This window comes from Echeneis naucrates, chromosome 15 (genome assembly GCF_900963305.1).
Source record: "Echeneis naucrates chromosome 15, fEcheNa1.1, whole genome shotgun sequence".
Taxonomy (NCBI): Eukaryota; Metazoa; Chordata; class Actinopteri; order Carangiformes; family Echeneidae; genus Echeneis; species Echeneis naucrates.
The window spans coordinates 16,011,397-16,038,504 of NC_042525.1; the positions used below are offsets into that span (position 1 = coordinate 16,011,397).

The 27,108-nt window shown below is 40.3% G+C and overlaps 2 protein-coding genes across 5 annotated transcripts in view; one reads left to right on the top strand and one right to left on the bottom strand.

Annotated features, from left to right (window-relative positions):
- Positions 1–14,707, top strand: part of wdpcp (WD repeat containing planar cell polarity effector) — a 70,309-nt gene extending 55,602 nt beyond the window's left edge. Inside the window, exons 14-18 of one of the 2 annotated variants that reach the window (XM_029520942.1) lie at positions 2,771–2,870; positions 8,718–8,811; positions 11,584–11,675; positions 12,974–13,005; positions 14,173–14,707. In XM_029520942.1, the coding sequence (XP_029376802.1) occupies positions 2,771–2,870; positions 8,718–8,811; positions 11,584–11,675; positions 12,974–13,005; positions 14,173–14,223 (369 nt within the window). In that variant the 3' untranslated portion in view covers positions 14,224–14,707. Of the gene's footprint in view, positions 1–2,770; positions 2,871–6,199; positions 6,487–8,717; positions 8,812–11,583; positions 11,676–12,973; positions 13,006–14,172 lie in introns of those variants that run through there. The other variant, XM_029520943.1, reaches the window with a different exon arrangement.
- Positions 14,708–23,417: 8,710 nt separating this feature from the next.
- On the bottom strand, positions 23,418–26,331 carry otx1 (orthodenticle homeobox 1). Of its 3 annotated transcripts, none has more exons than XM_029521507.1 (4): positions 26,235–26,331; positions 25,550–25,701; positions 23,989–24,167; positions 23,418–23,934 (listed from the first exon to the last, which is right to left on the bottom strand). In XM_029521507.1, the coding sequence occupies exons 1-4, from the start codon at positions 26,329–26,331 to the stop codon at positions 23,418–23,420; spliced, it is 945 nt and encodes a 314-aa protein (XP_029377367.1). The 3 variants fall into 3 exon arrangements, with proteins under 3 accessions (XP_029377367.1, XP_029377366.1, XP_029377365.1); XM_029521506.1 differs by having other exon boundaries at positions 25,550–25,719; positions 26,229–26,331; XM_029521505.1 differs by having other exon boundaries at positions 23,418–24,167.
- Between the last annotated feature and the right edge of the window lie 777 nt (positions 26,332–27,108).

Genomic DNA, 27,108 nt, shown 5'->3' on the forward strand with positions numbered 1-27,108 from the left:
GGCTCTTAGCGTCCACTACCTCCCCCTTTTCACCCCCTCTACTCTCGACTCCCCAAAATGGCCCACTAAAATGCCCCTCTTTATCAGTGTGGTTAGCTGGCGCGCTGCAACCCCTAAAGCTCTTATATAAATAAGATTAGTGTCGCGTTTGAGCGTTGGGGAATAAGAGGTGTAATATCTGATGGTTTTATATGCAGTATTATTGTTATCCCTTCTTAGTTGGGCTGATACTCTCTCTCTCTCTCTCCCTCTCCGTGGTTCTGAGTTTCTCTCTCTCTCTCTCTCTCTTATTTCACATTTGTTCATTCGTTTATTCTTTCTCTGGGTCTCTCTCTCCAGATTCAGACAGTATTATGAGGAGCTAAGCTGGAATAAAGCGCCCCGGCATCAAATGTTCATATTGTTCTGTTCTGTCTGTCATATAATCTCTCCCTCACTCACACTCACACATGGACGCATACACAAAAAATACACAGACATGAAAACCCTTGTTGTGAATTTTGCCTTCTTCTAGTCTTTTATGTCTCGTTCATCCTCTCTCAGTCTCTTTGCCCTTTTTTCCTCCTTTTATTCCTTCCCTCACATACGTTACTCACTGTACTGCCTCCTCTCCTCCTTGGCTGTTTAATCTTCCACTGCTCTGTTTGTTATCAATTAGTGAGCCTCACTCATATCTAATTGTGGGGCCATGTCCTCGTTCACAGCAGCTGAATTAGCCACCTCAGTCCTGCCGATTTAGGTTCTTTTGAGGCCATTTTGTTGTCGGCCATTTTCACATTTCCTCCTAACTCCTCGCCGCAGAGGGCAGGCACCACACTATAATTACCCAATCTGTTCCCATTCATACTCTTCAATTTCACCACCTCTCTCTCTCTCTTTCTCCTTTACTCACCCCCCCCCCCTTTCTTTGCTTCAATCCCTTTCTGCTCCCCACCTCCTCTGGAAACCAGCACCCTCCGCTTTTTTTTACTCTGGGCTACAAAAGCCGGGTTACAATATGGGGGTATTAAGGCCGGGTGCAAGCTCAGCTGGGGGCTGGCTTTAGCCAACTGAGGGTTATCCATGGCGAGCCCTGAGTCACGGCACTGATGTCCTGTGATGTCGCTGAGGCGGAAGACTTTCCTTAACACGCTGTACCCTTTGATGGCCCTCAGGCCCTGCACTCAGCCTGAGGAAACCCTGCGACCCTGAGTAGCCCCTTGTTGGGTGCCAGGATGAGGGTTTGATATGCTCAGATGAAGAGGTTGAATGTTTGATCACCACAATGTCTAATTTTAATTGTTGTCTTTTTCATTATTCATATTTAGCGCCTTAATTATGCTTATACTGGAAGCTGACAAGTGTTTCAATAGCCTTTACTACACTGAGCTAACACGCTTGTTAAATGAGTGAAAGTGGCTTTACACCGACTTCACAGTTGTTCTGGGGCTTCTGTACCATCCTATAATGAACAGTGGTCTCTGATCATGTTCACATATCCCTGTGTGATTATCTTATGTCTTTAGATTCAGCTGCTTTTCGTCCTCCATAGTACACTCTTTTACTTTTAAAACAAGCCAAAGTCACAGTAAAAAAGAGTTTGTTCTAATTGAAATACAATTCAGTCCATTGTTCTTTCTGATGCACACGTGTAGATGAGAAAATGGCTCCACAGACATTTAAAGCCTTACATAGCAGACATATTCTATATAAACATAGTAAACATTATATATGTATCATTATCGCATCCTTTTTTGTGTGCAATTTCCCCACTACGTGGCAAATCAAGGAAATTGAATTTGAATTTGAATTTTGCAGTTAATGTGAGACTAAGAAGTAATCAGCACACTAAAGGATTTTCTGTTAGCACAAATTCTACAGCACAGACATTATATAGTACAGTTCAACAGAGACTGGTTGGATGTCTCTGCCAAACAAACTTCCAGTTAGTCTATTTCTTCACTGTTCCTGAAACAGTTTTCTCTTTATCAAGAATTACATTACTGTATTTTTCACTTTTTTCCCTTGTGTTTAGTGTTATAGGAGAAAAGTGTCCATCGAAAGCACACTTTGATTGCAGATGTTTTTAGTTTGCCGATGTGCATTTAATTAGGTCTTTCTTTCCACTAACTACACTTTTGAGAACAGATTGGTGTTGTACAAATATTCAAATAGATGAAGTGACCTAGAGCACCTTAAAACAGGAAAAGCCATCTGATGCAGTGTGCTTATTAATGAATAGTATGGCAGCCTTGGGCTTTAAACCAGCCACCTTCAGACATCATTTACCAATATTATCTCTCTTTATGGCCGAGTGAGACTCAGGGAGATACAGAGGATACATGCTGTCTCCAATATTGTCACAGGCTGATATAGTAATGTGCTCGGCTGGATATGTTTCTCTGTAAAGAGAGAATACCAGCGTTTCTGAAAGGTGAATAGTCCCTTGCCTTCTCTTCCACTTTTGAAATGACAGATAACATCCTCCCTAGTTCAAAACGGGAGAAACGAGGGTGTGGGAGAGGAGGAATGGGGGGGGTGGGGGCACAAGGAGGCTGATTTCAAAGTTTTTTGAGGAACCGGCATTTCATCCAACCGTCGCTCTTTCTGATGTCAAGCTTCAAACGAGGACTCATTTTTTTGTGTGTCATTTCATCTGTTTCTTCCTTCACCAGCCAAAACACCGCCTCCAACCTTCCCAAAAAAAAAGAAAAAACCCCATTGTCATTGGAGCCTAGATTCGTTTTAGATTAACGTTCACGTTTCTTTCTTTCTTGCATTACCTTCAAAGGACCTCCATTATGTTGCCAGCGATAAGGGCGAGGTGGTGCTAGCAGATGCGGCCAAGAGGAAAGCTAATGAAATCCAGGCCCAGGCCATCGCAGGCAACGGTAAGAAAATAATCATAATGTCCAACCAGAAAGACACCAAATGTGACTCGTTATTTCTCATTTCTGACATCTAAAACAGGAGATAACCTCAGTAACTCACCCACTCCGACACACATTTCTGACATCTAACACCAGGCATTTTCTCAGGCTCTCACCCTCCTTTAATAGCACCAAGGAGAATTAAATCAGATCATGTTTGACAGAGTAATATTAATGTAAAACTCACACTACCTTTTTCCTTTTTTTTAAGACAATATCATCTATAATAGGGATCAAAAGTGAGATAATGAAGTTCTATTACATGTTTGTAAAAAGCTAAAGGGACAAATAATCACTGCACAAAATCTAGACTCCAGGAATAATAATGTTTTTGGATGTAAATGGTTCTAGATTTAGAGTTTTTTCTCCAAGTTGAACAGAAAGTGTTGTGATATGAAGTGTAAATTGTTGATAAAGAGAGTCTTCAGTAGCAGCCTAATGGAAGACATTACACAGAAGTTTTTTCGAGAGACCAGGAAAGGGAGGAAAACCGGCAAAGGCCCAGTTTTTGTTGTTTCTTCAGGCTGTGCTGCTGCCCTTTGACAAACACTCCCGAAAGCACATACCAGAGGGGATCAAGCCAAGTTCCTCATTATACGCACACATGCAAACACACACACATAATTCCTCACAGAGACTTTAAGAGCCAACGGGGTGAGCACAGAAAACATTCAAATTTTTGAGGGAACTAGATGAACATGTCTGATGAGTCCTTCATTGGTGCTTAAAACACACCAGAAGGCTATGTGTGTTTATGTGTGTGAATGCATGCATCTGTGTGTGTGTGTTTGTGTGCGCGTCTGTGTGTGTGTGTGTGTGTATGTGTGCACTAAGAGACAACCAAATGAGGCGAGAAAGGTATTTAACTCCACTGTATAAGGTCAAACCCCTAAGGCTGAGTGTCTGTTCGTTTGTCAGTGAATGAAAATGAGAGTTTGTGTAACTGTGAGGCCTGTTTGCATGCAATTTCTTTTTTTTTTTTCTTTCTAATGTGATGCTCGACACGCACACTCCTCCTCATAAGCCTCTTAATTATGTCCTCGATGATTTACCTCCATCACCTGCAGCATGTCCTATCCTTGTACAACAGCACTGCAGAGAAAGAAGGAGGAGGGGACAGAGGAAAGAAGGAAAAAGAAGGGATGACAGCAGAAAAAAATAAAGAGGGGAGGGAAAAAATGAAGGAGGGAGGAGGAAAAGCAAGGAAAGGGAAATGGATTGAAAGTATAAAGGGATAGAATGAATAAATTGGAAAGGGGGTGAAGGACGGAAAATAAATGAATTAAGAAAATGAAAAATGAAAGAATATGAATGAGTAAAGAAAATAAAGAAACGTGAAAATGAAAGGATGCTTGAATATTGCAAACCTCCCATCGTTACTCCATTTGCAAGTTTTGCCTCCTAACTTCTAGTTGCTGTTGCCGGCTGCTTCAAAGATTGTTTAGATCCATTTCTCAGCCAGAGAATTTTTAAAGGTGGAAATGCACTTCCACGTTTACCACAGACACCAAATTAACCAAAAAAATCTTTAGTGTAATTTTATTTTCTGCAACAACCATTTAACCTTAAGGTTACAACTATCCGGCTATAGTATGTCTCCATGTTTATGTGGCTATATAGGAATTAACATGAATTAGTACAACTACTTATGTATTCTGGTTTATTATTATTGGAATAATAATAATTGTAAGATATTAAATTATTGGAATAATTCTTTTAATTAATTGCTATAATATCATTGAAAGATTAACAGGGAGAATGTGACTGATACTGACATGACCCCAGAGCAACAGAGCAATTTGGTTCCTCCTTCACAAACTAACAGTATATTCATATTGTTATGAACATATAATAAAGGACAAATAGACAAACAGAAAATTGCAGAAAGTAAGCATATACAAATTCATAAAATGCTTGAAAAACACAATGTAGACTGCCTTTCTTTCACGCACACATACACAAACAGACACATACTCACAGATGCACATGAGGCAACAGCATGTTACATGAGAAATGGTTTGATTGTGTTTGTTTGGAAACACACAGTTGACATTGTTACAGTGAGTAGTGATGATGGCTAAACTGATGTGTGTCTTCCGTACTGTTCTGTGTCACCGTTCAGACAGAGAATATTAACTGAGCGGAAAAGCCAGGTCATTAATAATGTGTGACCCGCTTCAGGTTGAGGGCTCCAGTGAACAGGTGTCTCGCTTTACACACCCACACACATATACGCATACACAACCACTGTCATGGTCGTCACACACCACCAGGATCAGCTGTGGCTCGCAGACACGTGTGTAAAAACATGTTGTATTGTGCAAACACTTTTTTTTTTTTTTTTTTCAATTGAACATGCATTTTTTAGAAGACACATATTCATTTTGTAGAAAGCAGTTTTTAGTTTTCACTGCTTTGTTATAGTGGTGGAAAGTAACTCCAGCAAGAGCAACCATTAAATTTCTGATTGTTGTTGCCCTCTGACCCCTTTCACTTGTTGAGGTTGTTTTATCAAGGAGATTCCCCCTGCCCCGCCCCTACCGAAATCTTCTCAACGTGTATATATTAACTAAAATGTTACTTAATGCACAGATTTGACAGAAGTGCATGACCATTTGTCAACTGAGGACTTGGACAACTAAGTATATCAGTTAATTAGAGTCATACATGTATTTTCATACATTAGTTACAGGGGACATTTTTCTGCAGGAGCTTTTACTGAGTGCATTTCGTTACATCTTTCTACTTTCTTACCTGTAATAATAAATCTTCACTTGGAGCTGAAAAACAGTGAAATTTCATTATCAAAACAGCACAAAGATTTTTTTAAAGCATTGTTCTTCCAAGTAAGATGAGTGAGCCCAGAACTCGTATGTTCTCTGATAAATATTTGTTCTGTTTTGTGTGTATCACACAAAGAAGTCAGTGTCAGTTCAAGACAACCTGCAGTTATTGTTGCATAAATCAGGTTGATACCTGCTGCAGAAATACACGCAGCATTTAGAGGTGTGTTGGATTGTTTCAACATCACACAGTACATTTTCAGATTTCTAAAAGTTTCAGCCTCCCTCTCTGTTTAAACACAAAAAGCCAGAGTCTTTAAAAACACAAGTTCCCACACTGCAGCTACAGTAACCTTGAGCCCAGACTAACAAATATGTTTGAGCACACACACAAGAGACGGAAATTTGTTTGTTCAAAGCAATAGTCACACAGTACAGCTCAAATTCAGAATCGGCCTCAGAGACATATGTGTTTGTGTAAATATGTGTACTGCATGTGTGCACTAGGGTGACATGGGGAGGCCCGGGGGCCGGTCCTACTGAGTCCTGCACAGACCAATAATCTGAGGTAATCAGTTGTTTAACAGGAATGTGAAAGCAGCTTGTTTGGTTCATGTAATGCAGGCATTCCCTACAGCGACCTCACAGACCCAACACATCCTGGTGTTTCACTGAACAAACAGCAGATGACCTGTAACAGGTCACTCGTGTTATAAAATGCACACATTTATTGCACAAATACAAACATGTTATTGTATGAATTAGTTGCTAAAAAGGAATTCACCATTGTATTAAGCTGGATTTGCTGGCAGAACCAGATCTTATTCAAAGCACAGTGTAATTAGCAGGGGTAATAATATTGATACTTAATCAAACTCACCTAGAATAATTACACCTAATTTACAATACTTCCCTGAAACCAACATTTATACCCACATAATATAATTTTAAGTTCCTCCTTATACGCTGATAGAGTTACACCACTGTTGCAAGCAGGTTTCGTTTTACTCCTCTAATGCAGGAGGTCATAAAGGGTCTTAACAATGTAAGAGGAAGTGAATTTCCCATAAAGAATGATAATTGTAGGAGAATATGCAGCTTGTTGTTTCCGTTACACTCATATGTCAACTTGAAAAATGTTTATTTGGTTTTTGTTCTCTTCCATTTTACAAACAGGAAGTAAAGAAACTAAACCTCTTGCGTATGTGTCTGTGTATGTGTTTTGTGTGTGTGTGTTTATGTGTATGTGTATGTGTATGTGTAGGTTCTTCTGCACAGCTTTGCCAACTGCAGTTTTCCGTGCTACTTTCCTTTCCTGAAACATCTGCCATACCTGTATGCTTACAGTAGTATCCATCTCCATCTTTAAGCAGTAAGTGTGTTGTTCAGATACAGTTGTGCTGTTTTTTGCATTGAAAAAAGCCATTTAAGGTGATTGAAGCAGCTGATCAGGATCCCTCCTGCAGTTGAAGGTTATGTCTCACACCAGGTTTGTTATCAACCAGGGTGACTTGGATATTTTATTTCATTTAAAAAGAAAAAAAAAAAGCAGATTGGGACAGAGAGGCTCATTGAGGTGCATGTCTTTTACCACCATCAGTCTTGGACTTGGAATAGAATTTGGCACAGCCACCATATTTCTATGCATCTCTTCTCGTATTTATGTGTATTCATCGTAAACCTTGATAAACAGAGACTTTGCCATAGCTTGCACACACTTACACAAACATAAACACACAATAGAGAACACACATTTCAGCTTAGCAACGCTTCCTTTTATAACTGCATTGGAAATCGCTTGTAGCTGTCTGGCTGACAAGTGTGTTGATTTGGATAGATATGGCATTGTGAGAGGCAGAGTAGCGAATAAGTGCGAGGGAAGGCCTCTTTCTCTTCCTCTCTTGTCTCTTTTTCTTTTGAGAAGCATTTTGCCAAGAGGAGAAGCCAAGTTGTTTGCCTGATCGTTCTGTCTCCCCCACACAAAGGGTGATGTGACTGTAGGGCCTTTCAATGGGCAAAGAGACAAGAGCTTTATCTGAAGATCCACTTCTCCACCTCCTCTCTCTCTCTTTTCTTGGTCGTTATGATAAAAGCCTGTTAGCTCCGGTGTGTTGAGGGAAGACAGCATTTCTTTTTCCCCTTCCTCCCAGCTCTGTTGCTTGCTCTGTTCACAAATCCTCCATTAGTGTTTGACTTCTCACATCATTTCATTACCTTTACTGGGATAACATGTTTTTCAGAAACTAGACTGTCAAATTAGCAAAAACCTACACCCACATGCACATGGCTGTTAAGACAAACCATGAAGAAATTAGAATTTAGACACACATCAGACAAAAAGATAAACCAAAGATTTGTGTTTGTGTTTTTGTCATTGATCAAAAAAAAAAAAAACTAAGGGCAGCATGGTGGCATAGTGGTTAGTGCTGTCGACCCACAACAAGAAGGGTCATGGGTTCAGTTCCCGGCCTGGGGCCATTCTGTGTGGAGTTTGCATGTTCTACCTGTGCCACCTTGGTTTCTTCTCCGGTTCCTCCCACCGTCCAAAGACATCATGTTTGGGTTAACTGGTGACTCTAAATTGTCCGTAGGTGTGAGTTTGAGTGGTTGTTGGTCTCTGTCTGTCTCTGTGTGTTGGCCCTGTGATGGACTGGTGACCTGTCCAGGGTGGCCCCGCCCCCACCCAGTGTGAGCTGAGATTGGCTCCAGCAGCCCACGACCTGGAAATGGTTAAGTGCTAGAAGATGAATCATTCTCACTTTTTTGTCAGTGGCTTCCACGTGACTGTAGTATTTCATAATACACCTCTACATGTGCTGTGGGGTCGGAAGTCACTGTGATTAAATTGTCCAAAACAATGATAATCGCGTCCAGTGGAAGGGAATATTTTTATTGGTGATGTAAAGTGAATTCAAGAGGCAGATAAAGGAAAAAAATCTCACAATAAACAAATATTACAGTTTCTCTATTTCGTTTTCACCTCAGTGACAACATTTGCTCCTGTGTGTGTGTGTGTGTGTCATAGATAATCCTCCGAGAAGCAGAAATGGTGTGTGTGTACAGACCAAGAGGAGCCAAAGGGCAACAGGTCCTTCACTTTTGGGCACTTCTGCAGCAAGGTGAGTGGATGCAGCTGAAATAAGCCGTGAACACTATATTTACATATTTCCACCTTTTAAGCTGCCATGATGAATGTTAGCGAACTTCTGCTTATTTATACGTCCAGCATATACAGAACACCATTCCCTTTAATAACTGCTGAAGTCCAATATTCACTTTCCTTTTGCACTGATCTTAGCAGTGTTCCTTCTAGTTCTTTTTCGGCTGAATGCGCCACTATTTTCACCATTCAGTCTGTTGGTCTGCTTTTTGATTCTCAACAGATAGTACGTGTGTATTTTAGAGAAACAACTTTTTGCTCAACAAAAGAGCAGGGACACTAAACCAGAATGGTAAAGTTGAGAGTAAATGAGCTAAAACTCTAAAGATGAAGGTTTCACGTAATAATTCTCTGCAGATTCATCACAGTGACGCATTCATATTCTCACATTGTTTTACACTGACTGTAGTTCCTAAGAATAATTAAATAAAATAATTACCTACTATTTAGTTCAGCTCATTATAAATCAGGCCTCCAGGCTCACTTTGTGTGTGGACAACTTACTTTTTATTTTTCTTTCAGTCAAAAATGTCTTCTCCCCCCTGAAATTCACCATTGTCTTTAAATGAATGATATGACATTGTCTGTGGCCGAATGACCCAGCTGCAGCCTTAAAGCTTTCATACTCCCTGTGACATCCCAAATGTCAAAGCCACATCAGTTCTGGGTCTTACGCTTCAGGCGATCCCAATGCTGAACCCGGAGCCATATTTAAAATGTCGCCAGGGTTCATTTTCACCACGGTTCAGTCTCTGGTGCACGGACCAAACTCACAGTTTTAGACTTTTCGCTTAATACATTGGTGTACTTCAATGATATGTTGAAACAGTGGGACTAAAACACCCTGAAAGCGTTTCTCTTTGTCCCTGCCTGTGTCACACACAAACAGATACATACAAATATAGCCATCCACGTCTCTATTATTGAAGGATGGGTGGTGGGGGGAAGTGATGGAGTGGCATTCCTTGTCATACCCCAACTAACATATTGGAGTATTTATATGGGATTTGTGTGCATTAGATAAAAAAGGCACTCTTGTTCTTTTCATCCTCATAGGCTTTTCATGGCTGTTTGACTGTAACACTGATGACTCTCACCACCCCCCCACCTCCACCTCTCCATTCTGCGTTTCTCTAAGCCCCCTCCATCCATCCCAAATCCCTTCCTATCGGCCAATTTAAACAAGCTGGGTCGGGGGGGGGACAGAGAGAGATGCTCTGGCCTAAGCTCTTTAAAAAAAAAAAAAAAAAAAAAAACAGTAAAAGGAATGAGAAGAGAAAAAAGAGTGGTAAAGAGGGTTAGGGCGATTTGGCAGCCAAAAGCCTGCTCGTACTACCCCAGGTCTTCCCCTGCACTGCTGACAGAGGCTAAGAAAGCAGATCCCCAAACTCCCCAAAGATAATGGCCACAGAGAAAAAGAGACAAAAGCCTCTGCCTTTTTTATTGAACAATTTCCCCCCCTTCCTTTAGAATAATTTTTATATTGGACCCACCCCCCCTCTGTTTTTTGTAATCTGGTCTCCGATGAAGTTTCATTGTTTCTCATGTGAAGCCAATGACAGCTTAGCCGAGATTGAGTAGGGGAGGCATTATAGCGCGGGCGTTCTCCCGTTTGGCTCGCTGAGAAAAGAGCAGAGAAAGAGAGGAAGGCGAGCACAATGGCAGTTTAGGGGCTCCTCGCCTATTCCCGCATTCCCCAAATCCGACTCTGTGTGCGGAGAAACGAGAGAGAACGAGACGGGAATCTGGGAAACATCCCAACGTTCCTTTGATGGCTGTTGGCCTCTCTCACTCATCACATACTCTGTCAGCAGAGTGAAGGGAATGGAGAATATTTTTATTTTGTGCTTACTGGAGGCCAGAGTTAATGTGAGGCTAGTCAAGAGTGACAGGGAGCCAAGCATTTCCATCTAACCATCTAATTTTTGTTAATATCAATCTGTGAGCAGAGAGGGGTTCATAGGCCGTATTGGTAGTCCTGGAGCCCCAAGCAGAAGCTCAAAGTTTACACTTTTCTATTGGGTTGACAATATTTTAAGATCTGCTTTGTGTCAGTTTTGAGTCAGTTTCCAAGACCTCCAATGATATCAGCCTCACACCACTAGAAAAATCTTCGGGAGGCATCCAGCGAGTAACAATTACTGCACCACTCTCTTGCAAAAATTGTACATTGAATACATAATTGTATACAATATGTTTTGTATACAGTTGTGTGTGTTGTGTATTTTAGGCAACATTTTCTATTAATATAAGAAGAATTCTGATGATACAGAACTATAATGAACATTATCCCCAATCTAGTATAAATCATGGTGGCTACAGCATAATTTAACTTTTCAATCACTTGTTTAAGGTTAGTTAAAGATCCTGGTCCTGTTTGTAATGAAAAGGATAGCAGCGACTTCAGAAACAACATGCTTATTTATGTTTTACCAAATAAGAATCAAATTATGTCCAATTCGTTATATACATATGGTGAGAGGAGACGCAAACATACCAATTAGTCCAACGAAAGCAGTGACCACCAGTTAGAAGAGCAAAGCAGATGAAAATGTCTCCTCGAAAAGCACCAGAAGGACAAGTTAAGAGTGTTTATCAGAGAGAAGCTGCTTCATGTGTGGCTACTAGCGTTCACAGTGAGTATTCTGCTCTCTGCTCTGTGTTTCTTTGATGTATTTTAACATTAATCTTAAATAAAATGCAGCAAATGTTACTATGTGTTGTTCTGTAGCACTGCTGGCAGAGCCAATCAAAGGACACCACAAGCCGAGAACATGCGCGTGACTGTGAACCAAGATGATTTGAGCACACTGAGAAACGCAGGTCTGTCAGTCCTTTTAAGTATCTGTCTGTCATCTAATGTTGGAGAAGTGCAATAACTTATTAAACTAGCAGTTACACAGGAGATCCCTGATCTTTAATTAACAAAACACAGTTCAGTCAACAGACACATCAGATCTTTTTTTCTGCTTGTGAGAATACACAGCTGAAAAAGTTGTGTGTACTCTGCCTTTTTCTTATTCAGAATAACTCCGTCCTGCCAAATGCTCGTCAGTGTTATTGCATCTTCAGTCATAATAATTACCTTTATTTTCCACTTTAATACCTGAAAGATTTGATGCAGTGGGGAATCTGTGTTATTCTGTGGTCTACAGAGGGTAGAAAAACATAATAACTTGGACCAATTATTCTATCAGTATAATGACATGAAACTTACTCAGGCCTTTTTTTCAAAAGGGTTTTCTTTTTGGCTGCAATATAATAAATAAATAATAAAACATCAGCCCTGCGTTTTAAACATCACACGTGGCCCAGGGGGAAATAAATTGGTCAGTGGAAGCAATTCAATTTTCTTTCCTTTTTGACAAAATCACCTTCTATGTTGCTCCTAATTTCCCCATACTACTTATAACAAGCATGTTCATCAGTTCCACCACCAGTAGCAGCCCATTACATTGAATCACAGCTCATAATGTTCAGCATGTCAGTTTCAGGGCCATGTTTTATGCCCTGCAACAATTCTCCTGCGACATTCATATTTTATTCTCTAAACATAGCCTGAGTGCTCTGCTCTCTCAGTCTCAAATGTCTGAGATGACTAACTGGTCATTTAGGAAAAACATCCATTAAGAAAACATCACTTCTTGTTCTTCTTCACTTCCTCCTCTCCATATTCTTGCTCTCTCCATTTTAATAATTCCATTTTTGGGTTATTAGCAATTGTCTCAGTACCAAATCGCTCTGTCATTTGATAATCCGGACTGTAGGCTATTGGAGAGAATTTGCATCAGCGTTTTAAATATCTGTATAAGGCACGCAGGGGTTTTAATGTCAATCATAACCTTATTAACACAGGGCTCAGAGCGAGAGAGATCGCCATGAGTGACAACGGTTTACTACATTTGTTAAGCCGAGAAAACGCAACGTGTTCGACCTACTGAGTGAGCTTGTAACCTGTTCAGGCATGCAGCTGTGTACGTGTGTGTGTCTCTGTTTATGTGCTGTAGGGCTGTTGTGTGATTATGCATGTCTAATGTTTGCTCGTTGTATTTGTTTAATGTGATGTACTGCTTTATTGGAACACTTTCCAACATCTTGTGTTGTTTCATTTTGCTCTGCAGGAGGCAGCGAAGGTGAGAGGAACGGTGTGAATGTAAGTTGATTGACTGAAAATTGATTTTTATTTTCATCTCTGGTAACAGAATTCACAAGGCCTGTAACATGTCTATAGATGGGATGAGTAAGGCATCTAAAGACACATTATAAGCCTATAGCCAATAGTGTAGAAGTGCACTAAATTATAGTGCAGCTTGTACCATGTGAAAAAAGTAACTTCTTCTGCACAAAATATTGTTTAAATGGTAAAACTTGAGGTCATAGTGAATGATGCTGTTTTATACATATGCATTATATATAAGGAAACATGAGAAGCATCTCTTAGTATTTTACACTGTAGTCCAGTGCAAGCTGTTACTTCTGAACACGTGCACTGTGAACTGTGAAAACTTTCGCAGCTTTATTATGCAGCAACACTTTTAGTGGACAAACATAAGAAAGGAATCAGGATAAAATCATACGACTGCAGCTTCGACCTTGAACTATGACCACAAATAATTTATACAACTATAACAATGCTGCATCTTGGATGATTATTGAAATTAGTAGTTTATTAATAAATCTGAAGAAATATTTTTGTCAAACAAATTTGACATAAGTTTTGGTGAAGTGCGTGTTTTGACAAATTCTTGGCAATGATTAATCAGTTAAGTGATTTTTCTATTAATCGATAAAGAAAATAACCTTTAGTTGTAGACACAAAATTTCCAAAAATTTTATTCATGTCTATGAACTTATTATACCATTTTTTTCTATTATTTGTACGATCAATAATTAAATTTTTTTTTTGGTAAGAGTTAGTTAGTCAAGGGTGTACCAGGAACAGCTAATTATTGGTGTTTTACGGACAGATGAATCGATAACGATAATAATAATTTGACAAAACACACAATGTTGTGGTGGCCCTATGGCACATAATTAAAGTTCAATATTAACTGAGATTAGTGTTACCCTGAAGTTATTTATGTTATTTATGTTTTTTTCTCTTAGTCAATGCAAATTTCAGGTGTGAAGGTGCCAGACTGTTATTGAAAAGGAAAATTCAGTTCATTATCAAACCCCTGAGGGAAATGAACATAATCAATGGCATACAAACCCAGGTCACATAGGACTGTGACTCCATGGTCTGTAAACCAATTGTCTTACAGAGAAGGCTGCTCAGGTTTACATAAGACACAATATTTTTGTTTGTTCTACTTATCAGGAAGAAGAGGACTCTCGAAGGCTCCAAGTTGTCTATTTGGGAATGGTCTAAAAAGTAAACTAGGTATGAGGTGTTATATTCATTGTTATGGGAAATTTGAGAAACACATCATTTCATCCCTAAAAGGCTCATTTGTTAATATATTTATATGCAAAGTCATTACTTTCTTGTATAATCTCTGGGAATCTCCAGATCTGACTGTAAACACAGATAATGATGTAAATCATGAAAGTTGCATGACTCTAAATATCTAAATGTATTATAAATGATGCAGTTCTGTATCATCCGACTGAAAAAGAGTAAACCAGAACCTTTTATTTTTTTAGACCTGCCGTAATATATCTGTGAAATTTCAGCTAGGCAAAAACACGGAACAGCTCCATGGGTGTGGATTGAGGTTATTTTCTGTCTTAGTGAAGTCAAACGCAAATGAACCTTAAAAGAAAAAAAAAAAGGTTACACTGGGTTGTGCCTCTAAAAACATGACAGAAAATGCTTTAAACCTTGTCATTAATCAGCCTGAAAAAATAAAGACTTCTATTATATTTCCATCACCACTGATATTGAATGTTTCAGGCTTCCTCTGTGTGTGTTTGCTGTGTAGATGTGTGTGCTAGTGTGTGTGTGTGTATGTGTGTTGGCCGAGATTACGGGCCACAGTTTTATTCATGAATAGGAGCCAACCAGGGACTTTAAAGCATCGCGCGGAGCCCCTTTCCTGAACAGCAGCCATAGCCGTGTCAGAGCTGTCGACGCGCTGCGCTCACCGACTAATCTGACAGCGCCGCGCGAGCCCTAATCCCTCACTGTATCCTAATCTATTTACTTTGCATTCTAAGAGGATTTCCACCAAAAAATATACAAGAAGTGATGTTGGAAATGGACAGAAGATCAGCAAGGATGCTCCTTTTTTTTTGTTGTTTTGTTAGCTTTAAAAAAAAAAAAAAAAATCATTGTATATTTTTTGGGGAGTCAATCCCCTGCAAGAGGGATGGGTGAAAGGAATTACATTTCTGACTGATACTAATACTTCTCTTATGTAAACATCAAAATGTTATATTTCCTTTCTGATGATACAGTCACACTGCAGAGGCTGCCGGAGATAAGTGGCATCTGTCGTTGCCTTTAGTGCATCTCTTGACACGTTCATAATTTAAAAACCAAGGCGGCATTATCTGCTGATTGTTTGACTTGACAGCTTGGATAAAAGCTGCAAAATTGCTTAACAGGCAAGCATGAGTTCTTCCCAGCTCTCTGATGGCCTTACACAGTAGCCTTTTAACAAACAGTGAAATCTCCTCTTTCATAACACAAAAAACAAAGTATGAGACCAAATGTTCTCCTCAGTTACCCTTTAAGCAATTATGTCAGCTTTGTGAAATCATAAATATGCTTCATTTAAAATGTGGCCAGCAGCTTCATTGTAAAACATCGCCTCGTACTCAAATCTTTGCCATCCAAGATGACTGGCAGAGATAGGCTTATTAGTGGTATTAACATACTGCGCAGCGTGCTGGAGCTGTGAAACGGCCTTGTTAACATTTGGAAATGAATCAAGCCTCCAGCACTTGCTATTATCCAGGTTATCTGTTCTTTTTTTCTCTCCTCTGTGCAACAGCTGTGCAGTATTTCTGCAGAGGCCTTATCGCATCTAATGATGCTGGATCTCTGATTTGACTGATAATGTTTCCCCTCAGGGGCCCATGGTGTGTTTTCTATGTTTGTTTCACTGAACCCCACAAGTCAGAGCCCTGAAACATTATTGACAAACATGTCAGGGCCATCAAAGATGTCCAAAAAACTACACTACTTGAAGGGCCAATTAAAGGGAACTAATTACCTGGAAAACTGGCAGAATGGTGTCAAGTTCCTCTTAATTATTGTTGTCTAATGAATGATGTGTACTTTGCATAGGGATAGGGAAGCATTATACTTCAATTTTCTATGACTTAACAGCCTGTTTTTGCCTCTGATCAAGGTCAGTAGGAGGCACAAGGACTCTGCTGAAGTTAAACTTTGAGTTAAAGAACAGTAACACTTGACTTCAATTCCTGTATTTAATATCGAAAAGCAGTTTTTAAACATTTAATGAATATTGTATAAAAATGTATATGTACATTTTAAGTGTTCATCACTGCACATAATTTGTGGACAGTTATAACTCCTTCTTACTATAACTGAATTTTATTGTCATCCATTATGTGTTTGTACAGCAATCTACACTGATGGTTGTCTGCAAGACGAGTTGAAGTTATTACCTAATAGGTAAAAAAAAAAAAAAACTAACCCTACTGTTTGGACTCCTGGAAATTCACCCCCTCTTTGACACCTAAAAACATTTACATAGTTTGACCTCATGACATTTTTAGGATTATTTGCTGACATGATTTAAAAGCTATTTTATTTGTAAATGTATATTCAGTGAAATATGTGTGAGGTAAATTTTTTTTTTTTTTTTTTTTTATGTGTCTGCTTTTTCTTTAGACTAAGGGCAGAGGCAATCCCAGAGAACAACTGGGATTGCCTCTGCCCTTTTTGTTTTGAAAGGTCAAAGGTCATGAATTGGGATTGGATTTTGTATGACAAAACACTGCGTGTTACCTTAAATGTTAGCATCAGTCAAGATTTCTGCAGACAGACGCTCCTATCATTGCTGCCCCCTGGCTCCATAAGTGGAGAGAGATTTGTCACCAAAGAACAAACTAAAAGAAAAAGGAAATGTGGCCAGTGTGTAAGACAGCGACCTGTTGACACATGGACACAACATCATCAGTGGGAAACACTTAAGCCTACAGGCCGACAAGTCTCCATTAATCTTTCCCCGATCTGGAGAGCTGCAGGGAAAAGACAAGTTGAAACTTGGGGTGAGGGGCTGCTGCATCTTTTCCAGATGAGATAATACAAGTCTCTTTCAAATACCTTTCTGCCCCATCCCTCCTCCCCTGACTCAACTGATTTACAAGGAAGGAAACAGCAAAGTGAAGATGTCGTCAGGACGACAGGAAAAGAACTGCAGTGCTCATCATTGGCAGAGGCAGGCAAAGTCCCGGCTGAGCCCCTCTCACCAGGCTAGTCTTGACTGATTCACCATCACCTACTCCAGACGGGGAAAGAGTTTGACTCCTCCACCAGCCTCTTTACTAATAGCTTTCTGTTCTGGAGAAAAATCTCTGATCCTTTAATTTACTGATACAACTTCAATGAATTTTGTTACTTCTGTGAGGATGCCCGTGCCCATTTGTTGTCCCTCAGAGGAAGACTGACCAACTTCCTGCTCATTTCTCTGCTTTGTTTGTTACCAGATACGTGTAATTCTAATGATGTGCCTATTAGCTGGGCTCTGATTCTAGTGCTAATTAGCCAATGTTAGCATGCAAACAGACTGAGCGACAACAGTCAGACCTTCTCAGGTGTTATTAATGTGCTGCTTTATATAGGGACACCAAACAGTTACCTTCATCAATTCATCTAATGATTGTTAATCAACAAATAGACACTAGATTGAGAGTCAGTCTTTAAAACATCAAGAAGTTGTTAAAAACAATTATGTGCTTGAATTGTTTTTATTTCAACTACCAGCAGAAAACCTAGAGAAAATTTGTTTATTATCATATATATTAAAAAAAAAAATACACACAAGCAGCATATTTTAAATTACGAACAATTTACCACCACATGCTGCCAGCATGGCTGGAGACTCTTAGTCTGTGAAGTCTGCTATATCAACAAAATCATTACTTCTAACATATAGAGCATTTTCAAGTCACTGAAAGTGCTTTGTTCTTCAATCATGTGTCATGTGTCTAACACATCTTAAATTTGATATTGTTGAACATTAAAATCATCATATGCTCCAGCTGCAGAAGTGAGAAATTTTCTCCTCAGCTAATACAGTGACCAGAGAAGACCAAGGGGCCTAGAATTCACTGCACTCATATCTCTGCGGAATCAGTTCATCGCAGCTGAGAGGAAGAAAGATATGTGACTTTTCTGAGATGTTCCCAACCAAGAGTTTAACCATTTGTTGATAGTTGTGGTGGATTTACTGGGTTGTAAAACAAACTTGTGCATGTAAGAGCAGGAAAAGAGACGAAGGCCTTTCCTGACAAAGCAGTGAAACCGGAGACTGCGGCCTGACTACACCCACAACAGTGTACAGTTGACCCCAGATTAACCTCCCAGGTAAACATAATCCTCCTCTGTATCACCTCTCATTCCTCATACCGGCCTATGAACACACCAGGATGCCGAAGTCTGGCGACAGTTGTTAGCCAATGAACGACAAGTGTGTGTGTGCATGTGGGTTTTTCCTGTCCTGCATTGAAATGGCAGACAAAAAACAATCCCAGCATGCAGGCTGCTATCAGCGCATCTGCTGGTCCTTCGTATCATTTTTTTTCTCACACAAAGTTTTTGACTCATGAGGCCTGCAAGGTCCTCACAAACCAAATACTGGAGGATCAGTCGGGTTTCGGTCTCATGCTGCCTTTATCTGTCTGTCTCTCTTTCTCTTTCCCAGATACAAATCACAACCACTCATGCAAAAATGGTCCAGCACGGTTTCAGTTCATTTCCTGGACAAGAGTGAACCAAATGTCAACAGTTTCCAGTCCACACTCAGGCGGCTTCAGAGCAGGCGCGAGGCCAAAAGGTCAACAGTCGACAGCAGGCGGCGTGGTGCAATCGATCGTCCTATTGAACAGAATTATGCTGGTGTCAGACCCTGAGCTCAGGTTAAGCCAACACTGATCACACACAATCACACACACTTACACACATGGACACAGAAGGGTTAAAGTGATGAACTGGCTCAATATTGTCTCTTTTTCATTGAATATCAGATATCAGTCAGTTGTGATAGACTTTACTTGAATGCAGCTGCAGGAAAACAGCTGGAAAATCCTCTGATGACATGGATTCAGCTCCCAGTCTGAAGTCTTTAAGTCATCTGTGCATAATAACAAAAGGTTGAGTGAAAGCGATCATTGCATGTCATTTTTGCTGGAAAAATGAGATGAGAATTGGTTCTCAAACATTTTACCAGGTAAAAAAAAAAAATATATATATATATATATTTTTCTTTTAAATATATATATATATATGTAGTATTATAATTATAATTTTTTAATAATAATAATATTGGCTTGCCTTCAGAAAAGCATGCTGCATGAACCTAAAGTGCACTTTTGTTTTGGACTAATCACAAAAACAAACTAAGCAACTACATCGTCAATTGAACCACTGATAAAGTCTTTTGTGAATCAGGTTCGAGCCCATCCCTCCTCAGCAGTTCAGACAAAGCTGAAATAGTTGTGTATTAACATTTTTTGTTTCTCAACTGTTGACGTGATGAGACAGACTAAACCTGATGAGTCAAAAAAGTGCTTTCATAGCTACAAGATAAAATGATTGGTGTGTTGCTTTCAATACATCATTCGGTTATAATCATTGCCATCTTGACACAGTTATTTCTCATGTCTTTGTCGTGAACAGCATGTTCGAGATGGTTTATCTGTCAGGATTAGTTTGAGGGATCATTTAAAGGTTGGAGGAGTGATACATCTGTTGGTTCTAGCTGTGTTTTAATATATTTACAGTCTTTTTGGTGCTAAGTCTGGCAGAAGTCAATTATACTGAAGTGTGTCTCTGATTGTCTTGTACAGTAACCTGACCACTTTAATCTGACAGCTCTCCTTCGGTGGAAATCACCAAGTTAAATACACAAAGAAAACACTGATTTGGTTAGGTTAGAGAGTATAACATAAATAAGGGATTTTTTGACGTTTTATTATTTTACTTTTTTTTTGCGCTGTGTGTTTTAATCTCCATCATCACACAACATTTGAAGCCGCTCACTGGGATTTGGGGAAGTGCTCTTTTCTTTCTCTCTCTCTTTCTCTCTCTCTCTCTCTCTCTCTCTCTCTCTCTCTCTCTCTCTCTCTCGGTATGGCATCAAAGCAGACTGAGGGTTGTTTCATTTAGCCCCATAATAAAAACTACCAACAAGCAACAACCAAAAAAAAAAAACCCAAAACAAAAATAAACAAAAAAAAAAAAAGACAAGATAAAGATAAGATAAGACAAGATAATCTAATATATGGAAAGAACTGCTGACTGCAAGATTATTTTTTTCATAGTGAGAATGAAAACGTCTGCGTGTCGAAGACGAGAAAAAAACACCTGCATTTGGATTTTTATATCTGCGGTTAGAAACATATAGACCTTGATGGCTTTTCCTTCGGTCACACGTTGTCACAGTGTTGTTCAGTTTTTCTTGTCTGACACAGAGCAGGTGAGATATTTAATGCGGAGGCCTCATTCACCCCTGCTGATTTAACTGGACGTAGCTGCTGTCGTTGTGTTGTGTGTTCTGTGCAGCTGTTTGTGTGCTGAAGCTGCAGCTTTGGTGTTTTTGTCACAAACACTTAGGCCGCGTTCTTCCGTCTCAGTCGTTGTTTGCGGGAGAGCAGCTGTCTCATGCGGGACCTGCGTCCCTCAAACTCCTTAAACAACCGCACAAGATTGGTCGCAGCAAATGTTTGTTTGATGCAAATCCGAACAAATCCGCCGCTGTTGGTGGACACTCGCTGCGCTGTTTGCGCGTCTTGGCGCAAACATGTTTAATGTCCCGGTCTGTAGATGTTTATTCAGCTGCTGCGGGTTACATTTACATAAACACAGAGAGACAACACACGGCTGACTGCAGCTGAAACACGCACACTATCGATCAGGCCGATAAACCGATCAGGTTGATAGGAAGGATTGTCGATAATCAGCTGGATCAGCGGCTCCAACCCTTCACAATCTTTCATCTGGGTAATTTTAGAATCTTAAAAAGGAATAAACTTAATTTTGTATTAAACTTCTTGTAAATCTGTCGCTCAAAGTTTAGATGTAGACGAGCATTTCAGTTTTTACCCTCATGTGTTTAAATGTGGATATTTAGAGGAACCGGTGAACCGATATTTAAGAGAAATGTCTTATGTATCAGAAAAGTGGGTTTCCACCTGAGAGCTGAAAGGATCAGAAAACGAATCATAGTCAATTCAAATACACAAAATAATATTGATATCTGCCTCTCGGATGTCAGGATTGAAACTGTATGTAACGTTGAGCTTAGCAGACCGATGGGACCAAAACAAATGAATTCACAGAGAAATCATCAGCAGATAAACTGTGAAATATTAAGACCATTTGAACAAGACAAACTGTCCGCGGCCGATTCCGCTTAATCGGTTTCTTTCTCTTTTCAGAAAGTCGTAGATATTTTTGTTTGTTTTTTTAATCGCTTGTGTCTTAATTAATACAAGAGGCGGTGAAGAAGCAGCAGAGGAGTGCGCACGACCTGCCCCCGCTCCTTTGGGGGGTAATTTCTTTGCACAAGGACGGTGGGATTTTTTTTATTTTTTTTATTGGGGCAATTAATTTGCATGAAATCTGCTTTCCTTTCATTGCCTCCTCTGCTCTCAGTGCGGCCTTCACTGGTTAAAAACATGCCGTCCAAAACAACCTTGCCAGAGAACTGACGCAACGCCCCCCAATCTTTATAATGCATTTATGCCTGAGAGCATGAGCACATCAAACACACACACATACACACATCTGACCCCCTAACCTGGCCCCACCTACGTAATTACCGCATCAGAGGCGGTGAAATTCTTGCAGGTTATTTTGGAGAAACCAACTGAGGGCGCAGGAGTAATTATCACGCCATTACAGCGATGCATTCAATTACGCCTCGATCAAATGTCTCCCGGCTCAATATTTAGGGCTTTTTAACGCCGCAGTTTAAAAAGACACTTGGTCTCCCTAAAGCAAGGAGAGATGTTAGTGTTTCAATTTAAAACAGAGAGGATTAAACTGGTTGCTCTCTAAAATGGAAATGGGGGTCTACACGCCTTGTATTAATTATGAGCTAATTTGCATTTACCCCCTTATAATTAGGGAGGAAAAAAAACCCAAATCATCAGCGTTTAAATAAAAGTGTGACTAGTTCAAATGAGGGAAGACAGAAATCTTGACTTTGTAATTTGCTGGTGTACATGCATCTAAAAAAGAAAAGCTTGACTCCCTGTTGGGAGTCAAGCTCAGACAGAATCCACTGTGGAAAAAATAATTATGACTTAACGGATCTTTATTGGATGAACATGTATGTAAGGGTGGTCGCCTTAAAGATACATTCAACATCTCACTGTCATTTTGGAGCTATAAATCCACATTTTCCTCTCCAAAAATAAAAATGCTTTGACTTCAGTATCAAGCCAAGTGCTGCGGTTCAAACATGTCCAATAATCACAACAATGCCCAAGAGAGGAGGTCTGGTTTGAAAATGTAGAGAATAATAATAATCATCATCATCATAATAATATTCAGAACACAAAATGTAGCCTGGACGGATGCCCAGAATAGTTCTGCATCTATATTTCAGATTTAGTTTTCCCAAGACATTTCAAATTGCCAAGACATATTTTTTCTGAGTAAAACAATGTATAGAAAAGCTGAACTTTATGGCCAATTTGTTCTCTTTGGAATATTTGGAAAGATTTACATACAGTTTTTTTTCTCATTTTTTTTCTCCCAAAGTGGTAATAAACAATTTCAAATTCGGAAAAACACCAACTAAACATGGTCACTGTAACTGACCCAAATACATATTTACATATTTCAGCTCCTCAACGTAGCTGACTAAAAATCTCTGTCATCCTAAAATAACAAATTTCAGAAATAAAAACTATACAGGATTTGATTGGGTTAGAGGTAAAGAGGGCACTGCAGGCAGTTCCTGTCGGTGCACCAGAGGGGAAAATATTCCTCCCATCCAGAGAGCCAGAGAGCTGGTGGTCAAAGGAGTTTGGTTCAAATAACTTTTTTCTGTTCTTTTGCAAAAAACAGTTTGGTTTTGTCACGCTGATCCAAGAGGAGGGCTTCTTAAAAACCCATTCTTCATCGTCAGGAAACTGCTCCTGATGTTTAATCTTCACGGGACTCGAAAACGGTCTTCCTCCTCCTTTTTTTTTTAAGATTAGACCTCTTTTTTTTTTTTTCTTTTTCTTTTTTTTTTTTTTTAAAAAGACGTGGAGAACAAGAGGGAGTTAAAACAAAGTCCAATTGCTGAGCATTCCTGCTGCTATCTTGTTGTCTTATGGTTCATAAACTCTTTTTGTCTTTAAAAACAAGCAATACGCTAATCTGGGAAAAAAAAAAAGGGAGCAGACGAGCAGGGAGGGAAGAAAGGAAAAGCCTGATCACAAGACTTGGAACCTCCAGGAGGCCTGGTCTTTGTAGTCCAAGCAGTCTGTGGTGTTAAAGTTGAGCTTCCACGAGGAGGCTGCAGTCTGCTCTTTGTAATCCAGGCAGTCGGAGGAGTTGAAGGCCAGGCCGGAGCTGCCGTAGGCCTGGTGGTGGTGGTGGTGGTGGTGGTGGCCTGATGACTGGCTGATGTGGTGGTGAGGGTGGCCTGACATGGAGGAGGCCGTCATGGGGCTGAGCTGGTGAGGGTGGTGGTGGGAGTGCATGGGGGCCAAGTAGGATCCGCAGTCCACGCCACTGAAGTAAGAGCTCGAGGGGGCAGGGTAGCCCTGGCCGTAGCCTGGTGTCTGGTTGTAGGACATGGGGTAGGAGGTGGCAGCAGCTGCCGAGCCCGACATTGAACGCTGCATACAGGATGCATTAGATGGGGGTCCGGGCTCGGGGAGTGGGGCCACTGCAGGAGCAGGAGCATTTCCAGGAGAAATAGCAGGGCTCCAGATGGAGGAGACGGTGCTGATGGAGGTAGAGGTGCTGCTGAGTGCCGCTGGGCCTGTGTGATTGGTGGACGAAGATGAAGAGGAGGATGAGCCGGTGCTGGAAACGGCAGGAGGTGTGAACTGGCCACTGCTCTCAGATCCGGTGCTTTCCCGGGCTGGAGAAGACTTCTTTTTGGGTGGCCTGGCTTTGGCACTGCTACCACTCTGCTGCTGTTGGCGACACTTGGCCCTCCGATTCTTGAACCACACCTGCAACCAGGAACACCAGCCAATTGTTAGAAACCGTTCACACAAACAACCTCACATTTCATTGAAAAAACAAAACAAAACTAAATAAATAAATAATAATAGTTAAAAAAAAAAAAAAAAACTCCCAGGCCATGCAGGGAGTACATTATGGAAGAAAATTGGGGGTTATTAGCCATCAAGGTTCATTTCCACCCTGGCCCCTTGGCTCAAACCAGCCAGGGGTCTAATTTCATACCTGGTAGACGGCTCTAAGATAACAGGCTATTGGGTTTCACCACACAGTAGGGTAACTCTAGAGCACCATGAGGGTAGGATCGTGTAAAGCATTTTGTTTCACACATACATTCTGAGAATAACTCAAATTGTAGGAGAGGCTTGCCTTGGTTTTTCCCTAATGCCCTTCAAGAGTAGTATTTGTTCAGCATTGTTGTTTGTGGAATATCTGCAGGGATAGTCCTGGTTTCGTCACTTAAGGTCCGATATTTCAGGTCAAATTACACAGCCTGCAGTTAGTTTACATCAAATAATAATGAAATGGTCACATGATTCTGATGAAAAATAAACTTTCTGTTTAAGCAATCTGAAAAGGTACTTGTGTTTACATCAAGGAACAAACAGTTTGATTGGCATCAATCGGCAGGACATTACTATGAGTACATTATAACCTAATGTCTGAATGACTGAGGAAGGCCAAGTTGAACAAGGGGCGAGCTAAAGCAGAGATTGATAAAACGAAATTATAATGTTAACCAGAAAAACTTAAACACAGCCATAATATCATTTTAGTCATCATTATCAGTCAAAACCAATCTACATCCTAATTATCCTCTTTAAAAACAAGGACTGCTGAGCCTTTCAAAAACAGTTCCCATCTAACAACCAGTAGTTTCCTCATAAACTCCTTTTGTGATCAGGTTTTTCATATTTACTGGAAGGTTTGAGTTCAGTAATTTGGAAAATGTACTAATCTAACATTAGCAGTATGAGCTAGTTTTAATTCGCCCCTTGGTTGTAAACACATGTGACGTCATCAACGGTCAATTTCGACGACGTAAACTTCAGTCCTCGATCAGGTCTACTCTAAAAATGATTATCAAATAATCGACTAGAAAAGAGAGTTTTAAATTTAGAATTAATGCGTTTTACTCAGATTTGTCAAATATACTTGACACTAAAGATTTTTTTAAAGGAACAAGTTGTTCAAATTTAACGGTTAAGTCACGTTAACACCAATGACGTTCCTAACGAGTTTAACAAACATTTTATTCATTATAATTAAAATACTAAAAATAAGTGACGTTCACGTTTTCAGCTCATAAAAAAATAAAATATTTATTGTGACTAACTTTTCACTGAGTTTAATGTGTAAGAAGCTGGCTTACCTGGACTCTGGACTCCGGCAGGTTGATTTTCAGCGCCACCTCCTCCCGCATGAAGATGTCCGGGTAGCGGGTTTTGGCGAACAGAGCCTCCAGGACGTCGAGCTGGGAGCGGGTGAAGGTGGTCCGCTCCCGCCGCTGCTTCCTGGGAGTCGCTGCGGGAAAAAGAGCCACACAGACGGTAACAATCCACGATCCCTCCCGGCTCAAGTGACACGAAAAAGGCCCGTAACCCTGACAACAGCACCGGTTCGATTCCGGAGTCATTATTCGGATCCAGAAAGTTTTTAAAACGAAACAAACTCACAGCTGAACTGACTCCAACCATTCAAACACCGACTTTAAATGATACTGTGTCCACACACACACACAGACACACACATATCTGTACAACATGGAAGAACATGGAGACAACTTCACACTGGAGCATATTATAAAACTTTTAAATATACTTTAAATTCTTCCATAAACTTCCATCATAAATCATTTGTTCGCAACAAATAAATTTTTAGGCCCATTCATTGGAAAAAAAATATAAAAATTATTATTATTATTATTATTATTATTATTATTATTATTATCATCATCATCTTCCTTGTTATTGCTGCTACTTCATAGATATTTTCGCTTATTCTCTTTTGAATGACTGCAGCTGGTACTGGTCCAGCCGGGGCAGGCGGACTCGTACCTGGGTAGCCCACGGAGGGGTGCAGCAGGTCCATGGCAGCGCCGCTGAGCCCCAGGCCGTTGACGCCGTAGGGGGGCTGTTTGAGGTAGGACATCATGCTACAGGCGGTCACTGCTCCACCCAGCTCAGGCCAGTGGTTCGGTTTCCCCCGATGCTGCAGCTTGACGGGACAGGGGGCCGATCCAAGTCACTGACGGGACGAGGCAGAAGGGTTCAGAAACATTTCAGAGAAGAAAGATCTGATGTCTTCAACAAGTGGAATATTTTACAAATAGTTACGTTTTTTTTTTTTTTTTTTTTTACATTCAACGGTGGAAATCCAGATGAAATAATTACAAACATTTTAAACTGGCACATGACGCAGGAAAGCACAAAACGAACAAACGAAGTTTTTCACCTGGTACATTGTAGACTAATTATTCAGTGGCAGGGAGAATTTAAAACGTGGATCACTGAGGGGGTAAACTCGTAATGTCAAAGCAGACGCGAGCATGAAATCCCTTCAGGAATATTGGATTTTTGGGTGGAGGATGACCGGGGTCAAACGGCTGCTACAACCCCAGCGGAGGAAACTAAATGGTGACCGGACAAAGCTTCTCACGGAGAATTCACTCATCCTTCAAAACTACTGCAAATTACTGCCATCTGAACAAATCAACACCTCACTGGAAACTGTCGGCCAGCCTGACTGTTGCTCGATCTAAAGGCTGCATGAATGTATCAGTGAGAATCCACCAGATTAAAGTTGTTTGGAGTTAAACACACACACACACACACACACACACACAGAGCACATTATCTTGGAAAAAGAGAGTGGATGTCAGAACTTTACTCCCCCCAACAGTAAAAACACAACGAATTTCTCTTTGCTCAA